The sequence below is a fragment of the Mirounga angustirostris genome, unplaced genomic scaffold (assembly GCF_029215605.1).
Source record: "Mirounga angustirostris isolate CCGP_5_RB_7025 unplaced genomic scaffold, mMirAng1.0.hap1 SCAF_9, whole genome shotgun sequence".
In the NCBI taxonomy this organism is placed as follows: Eukaryota; Metazoa; Chordata; class Mammalia; order Carnivora; family Phocidae; genus Mirounga; species Mirounga angustirostris.
The window spans coordinates 117435399-117453149 of record NW_026991717.1 but is presented as its reverse complement, the minus strand read 5'-3'; the positions used below and the strand labels follow the sequence as shown (position 1 = coordinate 117453149).

General features: G+C 45.1%; 1 protein-coding gene across 9 annotated transcripts in view; it reads left to right on the top strand.

Moving 5' to 3' along the window:
* The window catches only part of AREL1 (apoptosis resistant E3 ubiquitin protein ligase 1), a 68228-nt gene that overhangs the window by 25191 nt on the left and 25286 nt on the right, over positions 1–17751 (top strand). For 6 of the 9 annotated variants that reach the window (XM_064571358.1, XM_064571360.1, XM_064571359.1 and 3 more), the window contains 15 exons: positions 2857–3026; positions 3270–3450; positions 3655–3902; positions 5578–5655; positions 6840–6981; positions 7113–7234; positions 8201–8276; positions 9055–9164; positions 9831–10010; positions 10180–10305; positions 11667–11796; positions 11885–11943; positions 14052–14141; positions 14524–14699; positions 14806–17342. In XM_064571358.1, coding sequence (XP_064427428.1) covers positions 2857–3026; positions 3270–3450; positions 3655–3902; positions 5578–5655; positions 6840–6981; positions 7113–7234; positions 8201–8276; positions 9055–9164; positions 9831–10010; positions 10180–10305; positions 11667–11796; positions 11885–11943; positions 14052–14141; positions 14524–14699; positions 14806–14908 — 1991 coding nt within the window. In that variant the 3' untranslated portion in view covers positions 14909–17342. Of the gene's footprint in view, positions 1–2856; positions 3027–3269; positions 3451–3654; positions 3903–5577; positions 5656–6839; positions 6982–7112; positions 7235–8200; positions 8277–9054; positions 9165–9830; positions 10011–10179; positions 10306–11666; positions 11797–11884; positions 11944–14051; positions 14142–14523; positions 14700–14805; positions 17343–17751 lie in introns of those variants that run through there. The other 3 variants (XR_010405269.1, XR_010405270.1, XM_045901238.3) reach the window with 2 other exon arrangements.

The following is a 17751-nucleotide window of genomic DNA, read 5'->3' as shown; positions in this document are numbered from 1 at the left end:
GAATTATATTGGACATCTGGGTGGCTCAGTTGGTTAGGCATCTGCCTTCAGCTCAGGTCGTGATCCCAGGGTCCTGGGATTGAGCCCCACAGGGGGCTCCCTGCTCCACGGGGAGTCTGCTTCTCCCTCTTCCTTTGCCCCTCCCCCCACTTTTGTGCTCTCTCTCTCTCTCTCTCAAATAAATAAAATAAATAAAATCTTTAATAAATGGAATTATAGTTCACTCAGTCTAATTCCCTGGAGATTCAGCCAAGTTGTTGAGTGTACCAGTAGTTGGTTCCTTTTTATTTCTGAGAAGTATTCCACAATGTGAATGTACCATAGTTTGTTTAACCATCACCAGTTGAAGGACATCTGGGTTGTTTTCAGTTTGGGGCTGTGATGAATAAACCTATGAGAATTCATGCACAGGTTTTTGTGTGAACATATGTTGTCATTTCTTTTGGTGTAAATGCCCAGGAATATAATTGCTGGGTCATATGGTAGTTACACACTTAGTATTTTTTTTTTTAAAGATTTTATTTATTTGACAGAGAGAGACACAGCAAGAGAGGGGACACAAGCAGGGGGAGTGGGAGAGGGAGAAGCAGGCCTCCTGCTGAGCAGGGAGCCCGATGTGGGGCTTGATTCCAGGACCCTAGGATCATGACCTGAGCTGAAGGCAGATGCTTAATTGACTTGAGCCACCCAGGCGTCCCAAGGATGTGGTAGTTTTAATCTGCATTTCCCTAATGGTTAATGATGCTGTACATCTTTTCATGTGCTTATTTGCCATTTGTGTATCTTCTTTGGTGAAATGTCTTTTGCCTATTTTCTTTTTTTTTTTTATTTTTTAAAGATTTTATTTATTTATTTGACAGAGAGAGACACAGCGAGAGAGAGAGCACAAGCAGGGGGAGTGGGAGAGGGAGAAGCAGGCTTCCTGCCAAGCAGGGAGCCCGATGCGGGGCTCGATCCCAGGACCCTGGGATCATGACCTGAGCTGAAGGCAGACGCTTAACGACTGAGCCACCCAGGCGCCCCCTTTTGCCTATTTTCTAATTGGATGTTTTTGGTTTTTACTATTGAGAATTCTTTATATATTCAACATACTAGTCCTCTGTTATATATATAGTTTGCAAATATGTTCTGTCCTTTTTTTTTTTTTTAAAGATTTTATTTATTTATTCATGAGAGAGAGGGAGAGAAGCAGAGGCAGAGGGAGAAGCAGGCTCCCCGCGGAGCAGGGAGCCCGATGCGGGACTTGATCCCAGGACCCTGGGATCATGACCTGAGCTAAAGGCAGACGCTTAACTGACTGAGCCACCCAGGCGTCCCTGTCCTTTTTTTTTTTTTAAGATTTTATTTATTTATTTGAGAGCGAGAAAGCATGAGTGGGGAGGGGCAGAGGGAGAACAAGAAGCAGGCTCCTTGCTGAGCACGGAGCCTGATGTGGGGCTCGGTCCCGGGACTCCAGGATCATGGCCTGATCACCTGATAACTGACAGAGCCACCCAGGCACCCCTGTTCTATCAATCTTTAGCCTTTCTTTTTATCCCCTTCACAAGGTCTTTCACAAAGCAAAAGTTTTTAATTCTGATGAAGTCAGTTTATTAATTTTTTCTTTTAAGGATCATGCTTTAGGTATCTGAGAACTCTGTGACTAGTTCTAGATCCTGAAGATTTCCTCCTGTTTTTTTCCCGAGAAGTTTTACATTTTATATTTAAGGCTGTGATCCATTTTTGGTTAATTTTTGTATACTGTGTCAAGATTTTTTTTTCCTTATAGATGTCTAGTTGTTCCAGCACCATTTGTTGAAAAGACCATCTTTCCCCTATTACATTGCCCTTTTTTTGTACCTTTGTTAAAGATAGGTTAGGCATATTTGCAGGGGTCTATTTCTGAGTCCTCTGTTCTGTACCATTGATCTATGGGTCTGTCCCTCCATCAGTACTACAGAATCTGGATTACTGTGGCTATACAGTAAATCCTGAAATTGGGTAAACTTACTTTACTCTTTTTCAGGATTGTTATTTGCTACCCTAGATCCTTTCTCTTTCCATACAAATTTTAGAACACTATTTTCTATATCTACAAATACTCTCGCTGAGATTTTGATAAGAATGGTATTAAACCAGGGCGCCTGGGTGGCTCAGTCGTTAAGCATCTGCCTTCGGCTCAGGTCATGATCCCAGGGTCCTGGGATTGAGTCCTGCATCGGGCTCCCTGCTCTGCCGGGAGCCTGCTTCTCCCTCTCCCACTCCCCCTGCTTGTGTTCCCTCTTTCTCTGTGTCTCTCTCTGTCAAATAAATAAATAAAATCTTAAAAAAAAAAAAAGAATGGTATTAAACCTGTATATTACTTGGGGAGGATTGACATCTTTACTATGTTGAATCTTCCAGTTCATAAACATGGTAACCTCTGACTTTATACAGACCTCTTCATTTCTTTCATACGCATTTTGTAGTTTTCAACATAGGAGTCTTGTACCTTTGTCCTTAGATTTGCACCTGTTTCAGGGGGTTTTTTTGTTTTTTGTTTTTTTGCTTGTTTCTTTGTTTTGTGGTTGTTTAGCACTTATTTCTGAGGCCTGCCTCACTTGTAGGTTCCCAGTGGGACTGTAGGCACTATGGAACTCTCAGTTCTGTTTCCTGTGAGTCCTTTTCTCATTTTGTTTAGTGCAGCATTGGTTGGAAATTTGTGAAAATGAGTCCCTCAGTTTATTGGAATGAATCTTTCTTTTTCTCGTCCTCTTAATGGTGGTGTTTATCCCTAGGAATTGGGTGGGGCCCAGCTCCCTGGGACTCACTGATTGAGGAGATCTTTGTGCTCTGAAAAGCCCCCCTCTAAGGATTAGATTCCATTGTCTGTTCCAGGAATGGTGGTTCCTTCCAAGACCAAGATAGTGTGCCATTTTTCTACTCTGGTGTTGACCTGTGGACAGCCACACACCCTTCAAATAGTGCCCCGAGATGAGTATGACAACCCTACCAACAATTCTGCATCCTTGAGAGATGAGCACAATTACGGTGTGTCCATCCATGAGGTAAGCAGCTTCCCTTCCTCATCTGTGTGCTCCTTCTCTGTCATTCTCACCCCTTCTCATTCACTTCCTTTTGTCTCCACCCTGACTTCTGTGCTGTCCTTCCTTCGTCTGGCAGTGCCCATCTCATGAGTAATTATGAAACTTAGATCAGCTTGTAGATAGGAAAGTTCGTTGTAAAAAGTAAATTGCCATGCAGTAGGGACAATTCTATATGTTCAGTGATGCTCTGTTTTCCTCCCATAGCTCGGTCCTCAAGAAGAAGAGAGCACTGGTGTCTCGTTTGAGAAGTCAGTGACATCCAACAGGCAGACCTGCCAGGTGTTCTTGCGACTCACCCTGCATTCTCGTGGCTGCTTCCATGCCTGCATTTCATACCAAAATCAGCCAATCAATAATGGTGAATTTGACATTATTGTCCTAAGTGGTGAGTTGAAAGAAAAGCTGTGATTTAGTCCCATTCCCAGACCACTCGTTCTTTGTGTGTCTGCATCGTTCAGCCCAGCCTCACACACATTTGCTATTTGAACCAAACTTGGCTTAGAGTCCTGTGGACTAAAGGTCTAGTGATAGGTCATCTCTTTTCTCCCCCGTCTCCTACTTTAAAACCTTGTTCCTTGTTACACTTCAGAGAATGAGAAGAATATTGTTGAACGCAATGTGTCCACCTCAGGAGTGAGCATTTACTTTGAGGCTTATCTTTATAATGCTACCAACTGTACCAGCACGCCCTGGCACCTTCCGCCCATGCACATGAGCTCCTCCCAGCGCCGGCCTTCTACAGCTGTGGAGGAGGAAGATGAAGATTCACCCTCTGAGTGCCAGACCCCTGAGAAGGTGAAGAAACCAAAGAAGGTGTACTGCTATGTGTCACCAAAGGTTGGACCTCCCATTCTTTTTTTTTTTTTTTGAGAGTTTATTTGAGATAGAGCACGCGCGTGAGAGAGAAAGCACGAGCGGGGGCAGAAGGAGAGGGAGAGGCAGGCTCCCCACTGAACAGGGAGCCCGATGCAGGGCTCAATCCCAGGACCCCGGGATCGTGACCTCAGCCAAAGGCAGACACTTAACAACTGAGCCACCCAGGCGGCCCTAGACCTCCCATTTCTTGTCTCAAAATCCCCCTGCCTGAACCTGCATATAATCGGCCGTTGGTAAAAAACCACAAAGTATTAGTGTGAGAATCAGGGCAAGATCATTGACTTGTAGGGTTTCTGGGATACTAAGAGAGGCTACTTAAGGTTGAGCAGCAGATTGTGCCCCCTCTTTTGCTGCACCTGTTTGGCTTGGACGAGGTGAAAACTCTCTCTAGAGATTCTGCGTGCCCTGGTGCTTTAGGCACCAGAGGTGGTCTTTGATTACTCCTGGGAAGATTTTTCAAGGCATGGCTCTTAGAATTTTAAAGAAAGCTACTTTTGACCATTAAAAATTTTTCGCTGGTATAAAAATTACTGTTGGCCCTTTATGCTGTTTTGAAACAATTTGCTCTTTCATTCTGTGCTTTGTGAAACCACAATAGATGCATGTCACTATCAGGCAACAAGATTGGAATAGAGAAATTTTGGCAGAGGCAAGGAGGTGAGCTCCCAAGGCCCCTGAGCTGAGAGGCACTTTGTGTTAGGAATTTTCTTTTTAATGTTTATATTTTGCTTAGTCATTCAGATCGCAGAAAAAAAGAACTCTTGAAACATCCTGTTACATCCCTTTAATCTCATAACCAAAACAGAGTACTAATTTCGTTCTACTTCAGACTTTGCTACGTGTCATTTATCATTTAAAAATCTAGCCCTACTTTGGACTAGGGGAATGGGAATGAGGGCCAGGGTGAGGTAATGAAACAAGATTGACTATGAAGTGATAACTGTTAAGGCTCATTGTACCATTTTCTCTTCTTTAGTATGTGTTTGAAATTTTCTTCATGAAGAATTTTTTAAAAATCAAAAAGTCCTGATCTATACATGTAGATAACAGTATTTTTAAATTAAAAGTTACTGTTTTGTCTTTTCCTTTTTTTATAACAGTATAAAGAGACCCTTCTTTAGTCTTACGTATTTTTAATGAACTTTTTTGTTTGAACCCACACCACCACCTTCATACATACCCCCACCCCTCACCTGCCCTCCCGTGACAGATCCTTGGTACCATTCTAATAGAGTTAAAGCAGTGGGTGTAGGCCATTGGTATCTCCTGTCCATTGAGGAATTTTGAGCAGCACCCAGCTCAACAGAGGGAGATTTTGATAGTTTCTAGGTGAAATGTTTACTCCTAAAGTAAAACCTGATCTCAGACATTTAGAAATGGTGGTGAAACTTGAATGTTAAGATTATGAAATGTCTCTATGTGAAATTGCATTGTCAGAGTAATATTTTTGATTTGCGTATTTTAAGATAGAATTGATGTTATTGATTTGATGTTAGTACTAAAAAACTATCCTCTTTGTCCCTATAGGGAAAAGGTTATGAGGAATGGAGTAGGGACTCTGATTTTTTTATTATGATACCCCAGTAGACCCTTTCTATTTATCATTCACTTCCTTTTCTGTATTTTCGTCCTCCAGCAATTCTCAGTGAAGGAGTTCTACCTGAAAATCATTCCCTGGCGCCTTTATACCTTCCGAGTGTGCCCAGGAACAAAAGTAAGTTGGACCTTACATCTGGTTCATGCTGAGGAGACTTCAACCCTGGAATGTTTCCGCCTTTTCTTTTTTCCTAGAAGGGCTTTTGGTGTTTCTGGAAGTTCTTATCGTGCACACAGGATTCATTGCCAAATCAAGAAAGGGTCCTTTTCTCCTCACAACATGGCATGAAGAAAATAGAAGTTCTAGAGGGACACATGCCTACAGAAACAGGAGTTAGTAGCAAGTCAGAATTCTTCAACAGTTATCTTTTGCCACTGAGACTAAGTTAATGGAGAGGGCGTTGGCGGTTCTGGCCCAAACTTGGTTTCCCAGTGTGCTGAAGTAAACTCTTTTAGAATGAGCATTCTCATGTATTAAAAACATTTGTTTTAACTTCTCTGAGCTTTTGAAATCTAAAAGTGAATTGCTTTCCTCCAGCCAGTCTGCCCAACCTCATCAGGTAGTCATTTGTATCTTATATATCTTTTTTTTAAGATTTTATTTATTTATTTGAGAAAGAGAGTACGAGCAGGGGGAGGGGCAGAAGGAGAAGCAGGCTCCCCACTGAGCAGGGAGCCCAACCTGGAGCTCGATCCCAGGACCCTGGGATCATGACCTGAGCCAAGGCAGACACTTAACCGACTGAACCACCAGGTACCCCTGTATCTTATATATCTTTACTGCCTTCATCCTTCTTACATTTTATGTTAGGAGGGCTGTAGTGTTGCCTGTGATCCTCACTAAATCCAGTCTCTGTGACTCAAATAATTTAAAGTACAATTGGATTATAGAACACTGAGATGAAGAACAAGGCGAGGGCGCCTGGGTGTCTCAGTCGTTAAGCGTCTGCCTTCGGCTCAGGTCATGGTCCCAAGGTCCTGGGATCGAGCCCCGCATCGGGCTCCCTGCTCCGCGGGAAGCCTGCTTCTCCCTCTCCCACTCCCCCTGCTTGTGTTCCTGCTCTCTCTGTCTCTCTCTCTGTCAAATAAATAAATAAATAAATAAATAAATAAATAAATAAATAAATAAATAAATAAAATCTTAAAAAAAAAAACCAAGGCGATATACTCCTAGGAGATGCTCACTTAGAGAAGACAGGCTTAATTTGTTTATTGGTTGGTACCGAAGGTTAGGGATATGGAAAGTTTTTGCTGGATTTGAGGGTTTTATAGATTAACGCCTTCTTTTTTTTCCTTTGTTAGTTTTCATACCTTGGCCCTGACCCTGTTCATAAGCTCCTCACACTGGTGGTAGATGATGGCATTCAACCACCTGTGGAGCTTAGCTGTAAGGAGAGGAACATTCTAGCAGCCACTTTCATCCGCTCCCTCCATAAGAATATAGGTAAGATTGGACAGGGATTCCGACAGGAAAGGCAGCGAACCCAGCCACCCTGGGCATCTGAAGGTGCGGGGTGGGCTGCACAGATGTCTTGTAATGAGGCTGTCATCATGATGGATCTTTTTACTCCTCAGGAGGCTCTGAGACCTTTCAAGACAAGGTGAACTTCTTCCAGCGAGAGCTTCGGCAGGTACATATGAAAAGACCACATTCCAAAGTCACCCTGAAGGTCAGCAGACATACCTTGTTGGAATCGGTGCGTAAAGTTTCATTTCCATCATCAGTTGTCAGGGTTTTGCAACTAGAAACTTCTTTGGTGTTTGGTTTTATCCTCCAGGTCATCTTTCTTAGGGAACCCAAATTTGTCTTCTCTTTAAACATATCTATTAAAGACTGCTCTTCTCTGTGTCTGATTATACTAAGTTTGGGGTGGATTTGTTCAAGACATGACTGAGGGGAGAGACTAGTTGACACATTGGCTTTACAATCTGTACTGAGCTAGTTCCTGAACCATCTCATGGAACTTCTCCGTGGGGGAGGTAGAAGCAGTTGTTACAGAAGAGCATTCTTGTTCTTGAATCCCTGGAAGAGAAGAGCTTTTGTTGGGTTAAAAGGAAATGATTTCTGTTGTCACTCTGGTCTGATGTAAAAGGAACACCTGATGTGTGTCTGTCTCCACCGAGCAGACACTGGCATAGCTCTCGCATTCCTCAAGAATGAGAAGCCTTGGTCCCTGTCCAGAAAGTGTTTGTGATGTTTGGCTCTGGTAGGTGTGACTGGAAACCCCTTTTCTCAGCCACATTGTCCGTGTGGCATGGCTCCCTGTCTGAACGCAGCCTTGGGGATAGAGAGTTCCAGTGGACGCTGTGCTTCACTGAAAACCAGGACTCCTTGGTTCTCTTGCTGACAGCTTACTAATTTGAGTCCTTTTATTTCTTTATGTAAGAGTTTTCTCATTAGTAAAATGAACATTTAAAAAAAAAAACTTCAACTTCCCAACAAAGCAACAGTGTAAAGATGAATTAAATTGTTTTTTAAAATCTTAAAATTTCTTCCGGAGATGTGTGCATTTTAAATATGAAATGATATGATTAAAGTTTATGAGTACTGTATCTCCTCCAAGTACTAACAGTTAAAGGGACAGTGGCAATGTTCTTGTCTCTAACACCCAAGAGATGCCTGCCGGTCTTCTGACAGTTTCCTTCCCTTAACTGCTTTTCAGTCTCTGAAAGCCACTCGGAATTTCTCCATCTCAGACTGGAGCAAGAACTTTGAAGTGGTTTTCCAAGATGAAGAAGGTCAGTTTTAAAAGCTTATGTTCATTTTCTTTAACTCTCTTCCCCATTCCTCCCCTCCTCCTTACCTGCTCTACACAAATCACAAAAATATCCCCCCTACCCCTGCCCCTGCCCCTGCCCCTGCCCAAGCATATTTTTCCAAAGGAAAAAGAAGTCATGAGTTGAAGCAGAAAAGGGGGTGTTGTCAGGCCAGGTGGCTTGGTGGAGCTGTAGAGCGCAGACACGGGGACTGGGGGGAGGGCGGGTAAGCTCCAAGAGTCTGGACCGGATGGGAAAGTAACCTTGTAGAACAAGAGAAATGTCCATTTCCTGGGACCTCTGATCTCCTGTGTTTCCATACTAGGGGGCATTAACCTAGTGAGTAGAATATCTTGAATCCTATAATCCTACAGAAAGGAGTGGGATTTCAAAAAAAAAAAAGCCACCGTTTATGTGGGTGAGGGGAGTGGGGAAACTAATGTGGGATGGAAGGAAGGTGGAGAGTGTCGAACGATGAATCCATGAGCACAAGTGATAAGAGGTGGTAGGTCAGAATCGCTTTTTTTTTTTTTTTAAGATTTATTTAGAGAGAGTGCGTGTGCCAGCAGGGGGAAGGGCAGAGAGAGGAGGGAGAGAGAGGGAGAGCATCCCAAGCAGACTCCCTGCTGAGCGCAGAGCCCAGTTCGGGGCTCGATCTCATGACCCTGAGACCATGACATGAACCGAAGTCAGGAGTTGGATGCTTAACCAACTGAGCCACCCAAAGCACCCCACATTTTATTTTTATTATACTTTTCAGCTCTGGACTGGGGAGGGCCTCGCCGGGAATGGTTTGAGCTCATCTGCAAAGCACTATTTGATACCACCAATCAACTCTTTACCCGATTCAGTGACAACAACCAAGCATTAGTGAGTTTATGACTTCCTCATGGGTGGGTGGAAAATGTCAATTGTGTTATAATGGATAGTCTAAGAAGGATTTGAGATCCTGAAACTGTCCTGGGAATTTGACAACCTGTGTCTTTTTCTTAATTTTGATACTGACAATATGAACCCAAATTAGATTGCCTCCCTCCTCTTTGCCTTTATTATTTCGTCTGTAAAATAAGAGAAGCAGATAGATGAGTATTTGACTAAAATATAGTGCAGTGGCTATCTGCTAATTATTATAATGATTAGGCCACTTTCTCAAACCACACCTAAAGCCATTGTATTCTGTACTAGATCTTTGACTAGGCAGAGGTATCGGGAGTAGAGAAGTAGACTTTGTTTGAAAGAAGTTCTGGTTTAGGGTAAAGGTATCACATCATCCACTGGTTAGCTTCCATACTCAGCCAGGGACTACAAACTTAATGTGAAATTTTTCTACTTACTGTAGGTCCCTCTTTGCCCTCCATCTTCCAGTCACTCTAAATTACTCACGGTAGCTACTGAATAACTAATGTCATTTAGATGACTCTTTGATTCTAACACTGAAATTCTTGCTACCTTGGGATAGAGTTGATGGGGAGGGTCTTTCCGGAACTAAGCTTGAAGAAAAATGGCCCAGAGCCTTTTAATCTCTTTCTTTGACAGGTACATCCCAACCCTAATCGCCCCGCTCATCTGCGCTTGAAGATGTATGAGTTTGCAGGGCGGCTGGTGGGCAAGTGTCTCTATGAGTCCTCTCTAGGAGGAGCCTACAAGCAACTGGTCCGAGCTCGCTTCACCCGCTCTTTTTTGGCCCAAATCATAGGACTACGTATGCATTACAAGGTAAAGTCTTAGGTATACATTTTTTTACCAAGGACTCTGGCCATTAATTCTGGAATCCCTCCGCCCTGAGCTCATTATTCTTAAGGTTGAAGGGGTAAGTGGTTCCAAACAGTTACAGATTTCATTTCTGGGTAAGAGTCATCACCTTCTGTTCTTTCTGTCTTCTCAGTACTTTGAAACAGATGACCCAGAATTCTACAAATCTAAAGTTTGCTTCATCCTCAACAATGACATGAGTGAGATGGAGCTGGTCTTTGCAGAAGAGAAATATAACAAATCAGGTCAATTGGATAAGGTGAGAAAGAGAACCAAAGCCTGTGGGTCCCATGGTTCCCGGCCTCCTCTGGAGCAGGGCTACCTAATGGAGCTTTCTGTAATTATGGAAATGTTGTTAATCTGTGCTGTCTTTGAACACCCAAAATGTGCCTGGTTATTCACCAAGGAACTGAATTTTTCACTTTATTTTATTCTCATTAAATGTAAATAGGCGTGTGAGGCTAGTGGCAACCATATCAGGACACTGCATCCCACACGTGATGATCTTGGTCCATATGATGGAGCAAAAGACATATGTACCCATATAGCCCACCCATTCCTACTTCCCAGTAGAAAAAGAACTGAGTGAAAATCAAGTGTCCCTGCACAAGCAGCTTTGGGAGGGACGGCAGTACCTTTCTCAACTTAAGTGGTCGTGAAATAGGTAACTCCTATTTTAACGCTGTGCCTGTGTATTTTTCGGCTTTTTTACTAGAAAATTATTGGCCGAAAACATTTCTTTTTTAATTTAATTAAAAAAAATTTTTTTTAATTAAAAAAATTTTCTTTTTGGCCAAAAACATTTCCTTTTTTTAAGATTTTATTTATTTATTTGACAGAGAGAGAGAGAGAGAGATCACAAGTAGGCAAACAGGCAGGCAGGCAGAGGGAGAAGAAGGCTTCCCACTGAGCAGGGAGCCCGATGTGGGGCTCGGTCCCAGGACCCTGGGATCATGACCTGAGCCGAAGGCAGACGCTCAACTGACTGAGCCACCCAGTCACCTCAGCCAAAAACATTTCTGATGCAAATTTGATTCTGTTTATGTTATGGGGTTAAATAGTATCAGATGGTGATGACAGTAAAGTTGCAGTAATACACCATCGAAAGCAAAATAGCAACAACTAACGAATTGTGACCACTGATACCATTGTATGCATAATCCCGTGGCCTCCGGGAACACATTGGGAAGATAAATGAACAGTGGTTCCCATCTTAGAATTTCTGAAATCTAAAAAGACTTCTTCACTACTTATCTGGCCTTATTTATTGTCAGATAAATCAGCTCAGGGGTTTAAGAGAAAAGGTCATGAGGGGCTTAATTTTGGATCATAGAGACATCAGCATATTGCTAACAAGGAACCATGACACCGTCCTGTTGCATCACCGTGGTTTGACCTGGTCAGAGAAGACTCCCTCCGATACCCTAGTAGCCAGTGGATTAGGCAACAGTGGTAGGACCGCTGAAGCTTAGTAACTGTATAAAACCAGATGTGTTGAGAGGTTGAGTGTGCCGCAGAAACTCATGACTGTGGCTGGGTTTACAGGCCATACCGGGCAGGTGTCATCTAATCAATTCCCATCCACAGCCTCCCCCATCTGTCTTTTGCCTTTTCTTTCAGGTTGTAGAACTCATGACAGGTGGAGCTCAAACCCCAGTCACCAATGCAAATAAAATCTTCTATTTAAATTTATTGGCCCAATATCGTCTGGCCAGTCAAGTGAAAGAGGAGGTGGAACACTTCCTAAAAGGTGAGAGCCCGTCTACTCTGGGCCTTGAGATTAAAAACTCCTGAATCCATGGTGTGGGTATGGCTTTAACTCGGCCACTTTGTTTCAGGCCTGAATGAGTTGGTCCCTGAGAACCTTTTGGCTATTTTTGATGAAAACGAGCTTGAGGTAAGTGCTGACAATTGCAGAACCCCCCATTCTTGACCGGGTAAGTGAGTGTGCCCACAGGAACCAGCTCCTTACACCTTCTGTTGTGAGATGCAGTGGGAAAGTCCTTCATGCAAGAGTTGGTTTCACTTTTGTCACTCTTCCATGCATTGCCCCTGTCTCCAGCTTTCAGAACGTTAGAATGTGAACATTAGAAACCAAATAACTAATTATTTTTGAAGAGTAATAATTAATAGTCATTTATTCATCCAGTATTAGTGATACAGGTTGAAGAGTAAAGAACCTGGTATTGTGTACAGTCCTTGTAAATCCTGTGACACTTGAAGTTGATTTAAGGGAATAATAGAATTTATTTGTTCAGGAGACATGGATGTTTGAAGCACTGGAGAGCTAGCAGTGAATAGGACAGAGTCCCTGCCCTCATGGAGCTACATTCCAGGGAAGGAGACAACCCAAAAGATGGGACAAATTTCACAGTTTTTTGCTACAACACTATACAGTCAATGTATTCTTATTGCAGACCCTGTAACAACCGAAAAATGGACCTAAGATGGTGAATACCATTCTGTAATTATCAAAATAGAAGTTGTGGGCAAAAAATAAAATCAGGTGGTCATTGATCTGTTGCTCACAAATGATACATACATGGCAAGGTATTGGTTCCAACTTGCCACAGCCTTTATGAGGAGTGTGTTTTTGCAAACCGTTTCCTATAAGGAGATTCTTCTTCAGAAATGAGAAAACAAAAAATAGTTTCTGGTGGTCTTGTACAGTGTCTATTCTTATTAACTGAATTGGCCTTGAGAACAAGAATCAAAGTCGTGTGCGATTTTTGTCACATTTGTACCTTCAGACATGAAATTCAAACAAAATGAATGCTCCATCTCTCACCCTTAAGTTTCCAATAGACCTGTCACCTAATGCTGTTATTTTTTGGGCTGAGGAACATCAACTGTATTTCGGTTTATCATGAAGCATAACCTTTGTAACAATTTGTAAAAGTGAGGAGGAAGAAAGGACACAGTCTCTTAGAGTTGTTCCACACCCTACTCGTACTCATTAGCTTAGCAGGTTCTTTTTGAAGGAGCCAAAGCTCCTCAGGCTTAATTTGGGCTTTTCTTGTCTCTTGATGAGGACATATCATTCTTTAGAGCTATTGAAGGAGTACTCGTAGTCTGCTAAGTCACCTGCTGGATCTAGAACCAAATTAGGACATCAGCAAGAGGTTCAGGCTTCTGATAGCATTAATTTCTCATTTTTTAGTATACTTTTTAATTTATCTGACCAAGTAGAGGCAGGGCTGAAGAGAAGGTGGTAAAAGTTCAATCCACAAAAGAAGGATGGATCCTGGGAAACAGGAAGGGCCATCTGACAAATTCATAAATGGAGCTGGGGGTTTTCATCAAAGGGGGGGGGGGCCTGCCTTTTCTTCCTGGTATTCCTAGGCCATGTCCAGAACAGTCTCAGTCAATACTTGGTTCTCTATTTGTCTTTTGTTTCAATTCCAAATAATCTGCAGCAGTAGTTCTTTGTTTTTTGTTTTTTAAGATTTATTTATTTATTTTAGAGAAGAGACAGAGCACATGTGCGCGAGCAGAGGGAAAGGAAGGGAGAGAAGCCAACTTCCCACTGAGCGCAGAGCCTGACACAGGGCTCGATCCCATGACCCCAGGGTCATGACCTGAGCTGGAATCGAGAGTCAGACACTTAGCCGACTGAGCCGCCCAGGCGCCCCCACACAGCAGTAGTTCTAAATTAGAGGTGCACATCGGTAACGGGAAACTTTTTCAAAATACACAAGTTCCTAACCCATTCCTAGAGATTTTGGTTCAGCAGGTCTAGGGTAAGGCCACAATAATATACAATAATATACAATATTTTTTTAAAAGCTGTGGGATTTTTTTTTTAACCACACTGGTTAGGAACCATTGGTCTGTTATAATTGATTTTCCTAAAGCAGAGTTCTGGCATTATGTATGATCTCACCTTCTGGTCTTTTTCCTGGTGTTTCCTTTATTCCATGTTTTGCATGTTAACATAGGCTCTTTGGACCTTTTATTGGGTGTTTGTCTCCGACTGTCCTAGTAACACCTGACTGTCTTCTCCAGCTGCTGATGTGTGGGACTGGGGACATCAGTGTGTCTGACTTCAAAGCCCATGCAGTGGTTGTTGGCGGCTCATGGCATTTCAGAGAAAAGGTAAGTGGGCCAGACTTCTTTTCACTGGGTTTGTGCCATGTGGCAAGGAAAGACTTTAGAGTCAGAGAGGCAGACACTTCAACTGGGGAAAAAAATGGTACACGAGGGAAAGACAGCTGATTGTCCAAGCAGAAGGGAGCCCTGGTCCCTAAGGGCGGCTGTGCCATCTGCCGCAGGAGTGGTACATTAGAAAGGCCGAGAAACAGAACCAGCCAGTCAGGCCTGCCCCGCTGCTGGTGTGACAGGGTAAATGTCTGGAGTAGTTGTCAGCTCTCACCGTCACTACCCGTGTCCCCCACTTCCGGCTGTCCTCCTCTTTCCCCAGGGTCCAGTGCCAGGCTGCACACTGAGTGTGACCCCCACCTTGTGCTCTCCCTGCCAGGTCATGAGGTGGTTCTGGACCGTGGTGTCCAGTCTGACCCAGGAGGAGTTGGCTCGGCTGCTGCAGTTCACGACGGGCTCCTCTCAGCTACCACCCGGAGGTTTTGCCGCCCTCTGTCCCTCGTTCCAGATTATTGCCGCTCCGACCCACAGCACGCTCCCGACGGCGCACACGTGGTAGGTCGCACGCTGCCCAGGGCACACTCCTGGTGGGGGAGGCTCTTCCAGCCCTGGTCGGGGTTTTTGGTGGTGTGAGTTAATCACTTCTCCCCTTGCCCTTCAGTTTTAACCAGCTGTGCCTCCCCACATATGACTCGTACGAAGAGGTGCACAGGATGCTGCAGCTGGCCATCAGTGAGGGCTGCGAGGGCTTCGGCATGCTCTGACCACTCTCCTGCCACCCCCCGGGCGCCCGTGCTTCCTGGAGCACCTGGGTGCACCTAACACCGTGACAACCACCGACCCTAACGCGTCTCCATCGGCCAGAAGCTGCTGCATGCTTCCCCGTGTCTGGAGGACTGGCTCGCCTACGAGCCGGGTTGCTCCCTCGCTTTCCCCTCCACCTCTCCCCCACCGGCCACTTCGGCACGGCGTGGAGTCTGAGCTGCTCACTCATGAGAAGAGGACCACGCTGCTGTCACTTCACTTGGTTCTCAGAAGATCTCGGGAGCTGAGGGAGATTACACAAATGGCTCGGCTTCCTTAGCAGGCTGGGGCCCGCCTTGCTCAGCCTCCTGTGCCGATGCCCCGACAGGTCCCTCTGCGGCCCGCATTACTTGCCCTTCGGCGACGTGAGTCCTTCCTGGGCACAGGGCAATGGCCCCTTCCCACCAGGAGCCGGGAGAAGCATAGATAGCAAGTGACCCACATGAGCAGTCCTCATTTTCGTCCCTCTGCACCATGGCGGCCTCAGGTCCACCACTGGTCTACCTCGAAGGGGGACTGATGGCACAAAAGGATCTTTTTTTGTGGTGTCAGAACTGGAAAAGGAGCTTTTTTCCCTGAAGGCATTTCTGGATATGATCATTAATCCATAAAGAACTCTCTAAGCTTTTTCTTGAGTTTGAGCCAGTGAGAAAAAACAGACCCAAGAATGTGAAAGATAGCTGGGCCATAGCTTCCAGTGCTGAAAATGATTTTCCTTTAGGGCACGTCTAGGCCTCTGGCTGGCCTGGAAGACTACTGATGTTTGTCCCTGAGTTTGTCCTATACACTGAGGTGTGGCTGGGCCTGGCCGCTTAGCTCCACCTTATGCAGTCTGCTAAGAGCTAGGGATTCTTTAGCTTTCTACGGAAGAAAATTTTGTAGCAAGGGTTTGGGGTAGTAAGAATAGCATGCTAAGACTCCCTGACTCTCTCCTTGCTTAGTATTCTCTGGCGGCACTGAGGCAAGGGAAAAGGGATCAGTGGCTGAAGTGCTTAATCACAGGTCTGCGGGGTCCGACAGCAAACACCCAGTGGCCCACTGACCTCCTTCCCTCTCTAAGCTGCCAGCAAGAGCCCCTGAGGAGGGAGGACGATCTAGTAGGTTCACTGTTACACGGTGACTGAAGAGAAACTGCCACTGGCTCTTGGTAAGTCACACCATCCTTTTTCATGACAATTTGAATGCAGCCATTTTCAAGACTCAATATCTCATCAACTTCCCGAATCTCTGTTTTTAAGAAGGCTTTGCTGCAAGCTACCATTCTCAACGGGGCATTCAACCCTGATTACAAGCCATCTTTACTGCCAAAACCAGCAAGTCCACAGAGTCCGGGGATGAGGCGGGGCTTGTGGCCGTGCCTCGGCCTCCTGGAAGCCTGTCTGAGCCCTCCTGTTCCCAGGGACCACGAGGAACCAGCCCTCCTGAGCTGCTCCTGCTGCGGCCTGATCTCACTCCTTTGCGGTTGTCATTTGTCCTTCTTGGCGTGGGTGCTGACCTCACTCGTTCTTGGGTCCAGGATCCAGCATCAGGGCCTCGACACCCCCAGCCAGGGTCCTCCATGCCACACGGTCACTGCTGTCCTCAGGGACCAGGACAAGGTGCTGCTGCTTGCTCCAGCGTTTTCCCATGGGACAAATACAGGCAAGTTTCATCATCACCCTGGAAACATGATGCTGCCCCTCGGGCCTAGAGAGGGGTTTCCAGCTGGGGGCTCAGGGGCTGGTTCTGCTGTCTTTGGCAGCTCTTCTCTTCTGGATTCTGCGTTCTCCCCTCCAGTGGCCCTCTGGAGACCAATGCTGGAGCTCGATTTGATTTTCTTGGCGAGATCTGTCCTTTTCAGCTCTGGTCGTAGCACTTTTTGGCTCATCCTGGGTGTTACTACAGCCCGGCTGTGGCAGCTTGCAGCCCTGTGGTAGGCCTCAGCCCCAGGGTCTTGGTTGAACATAAACCCTTTGGTACTGTTGTGGTTTTCTATTCTTCCAGTGTACTCTGTCTCCTAAGTCTGTTCCAAAGTATCTTTGCCCTGTTTGGCCTTTTCTTTTACCTTTCTTTCTAACCCTGCTGTGCTACCAGCCAGTATGGGGAAAAGGTACAACATGTCAGGAGGAAGAATACCTGTTACTTCTTGGGCAATTGTGAATTTCACGTTTCTTATTTTGGCCAGTTCTTTGATTTATGCTCCTGTGGCCCAGGTACTTGGGGGGCCATGTGAACGGCTGGCCTTGTAGTGTCTTGGAAGGAGACCAAGCCAGCACCGAGTGAACACCAAGGAGAGCATCAGCGTGTTTTCTAGAGACCAAGCGCTGCTGCAGATCCGTCAGGCCAGGCAAAGGGGCCAGACCGCTGCAGCGATAGTGTAAATATTTTGTACAGTAAATAAATCAATATTGAAAAGGACTAAGGAGCAAGTGACTTCTTTAAGTGGCGATTCAGGGCTCAGACTGGAGGCGGGGAAGGAAAAGAAAGATCTAGAAATGTTTTTGCACATCCCCAAGTAAATCCTTCAGAAGCCATGAGCTCAGGGTAGAGTGTACCTGCAGAGCCCTGGCCCGTCCTGGGCTTCTCGCTCTTTCACCCTTCCCTCATTGCTGTCCCTGATGCCAGGTGGGGCCACGGTGCAGGACACCGGCTTGTGCTCAGCTCCTGAAGCAGAAACCAGTTTGGCAAGAGCAGAGGATGTCTGTTCTCGTGAGTCTTTTAAATGTTCATTTAAATGTTTGATATAAGAAACTCGGCATAGAAAATTTGGAAATGAAAAGAGCCCAAGAGAAATCATTCACCTGCCATCCAGAGGTAACCACTG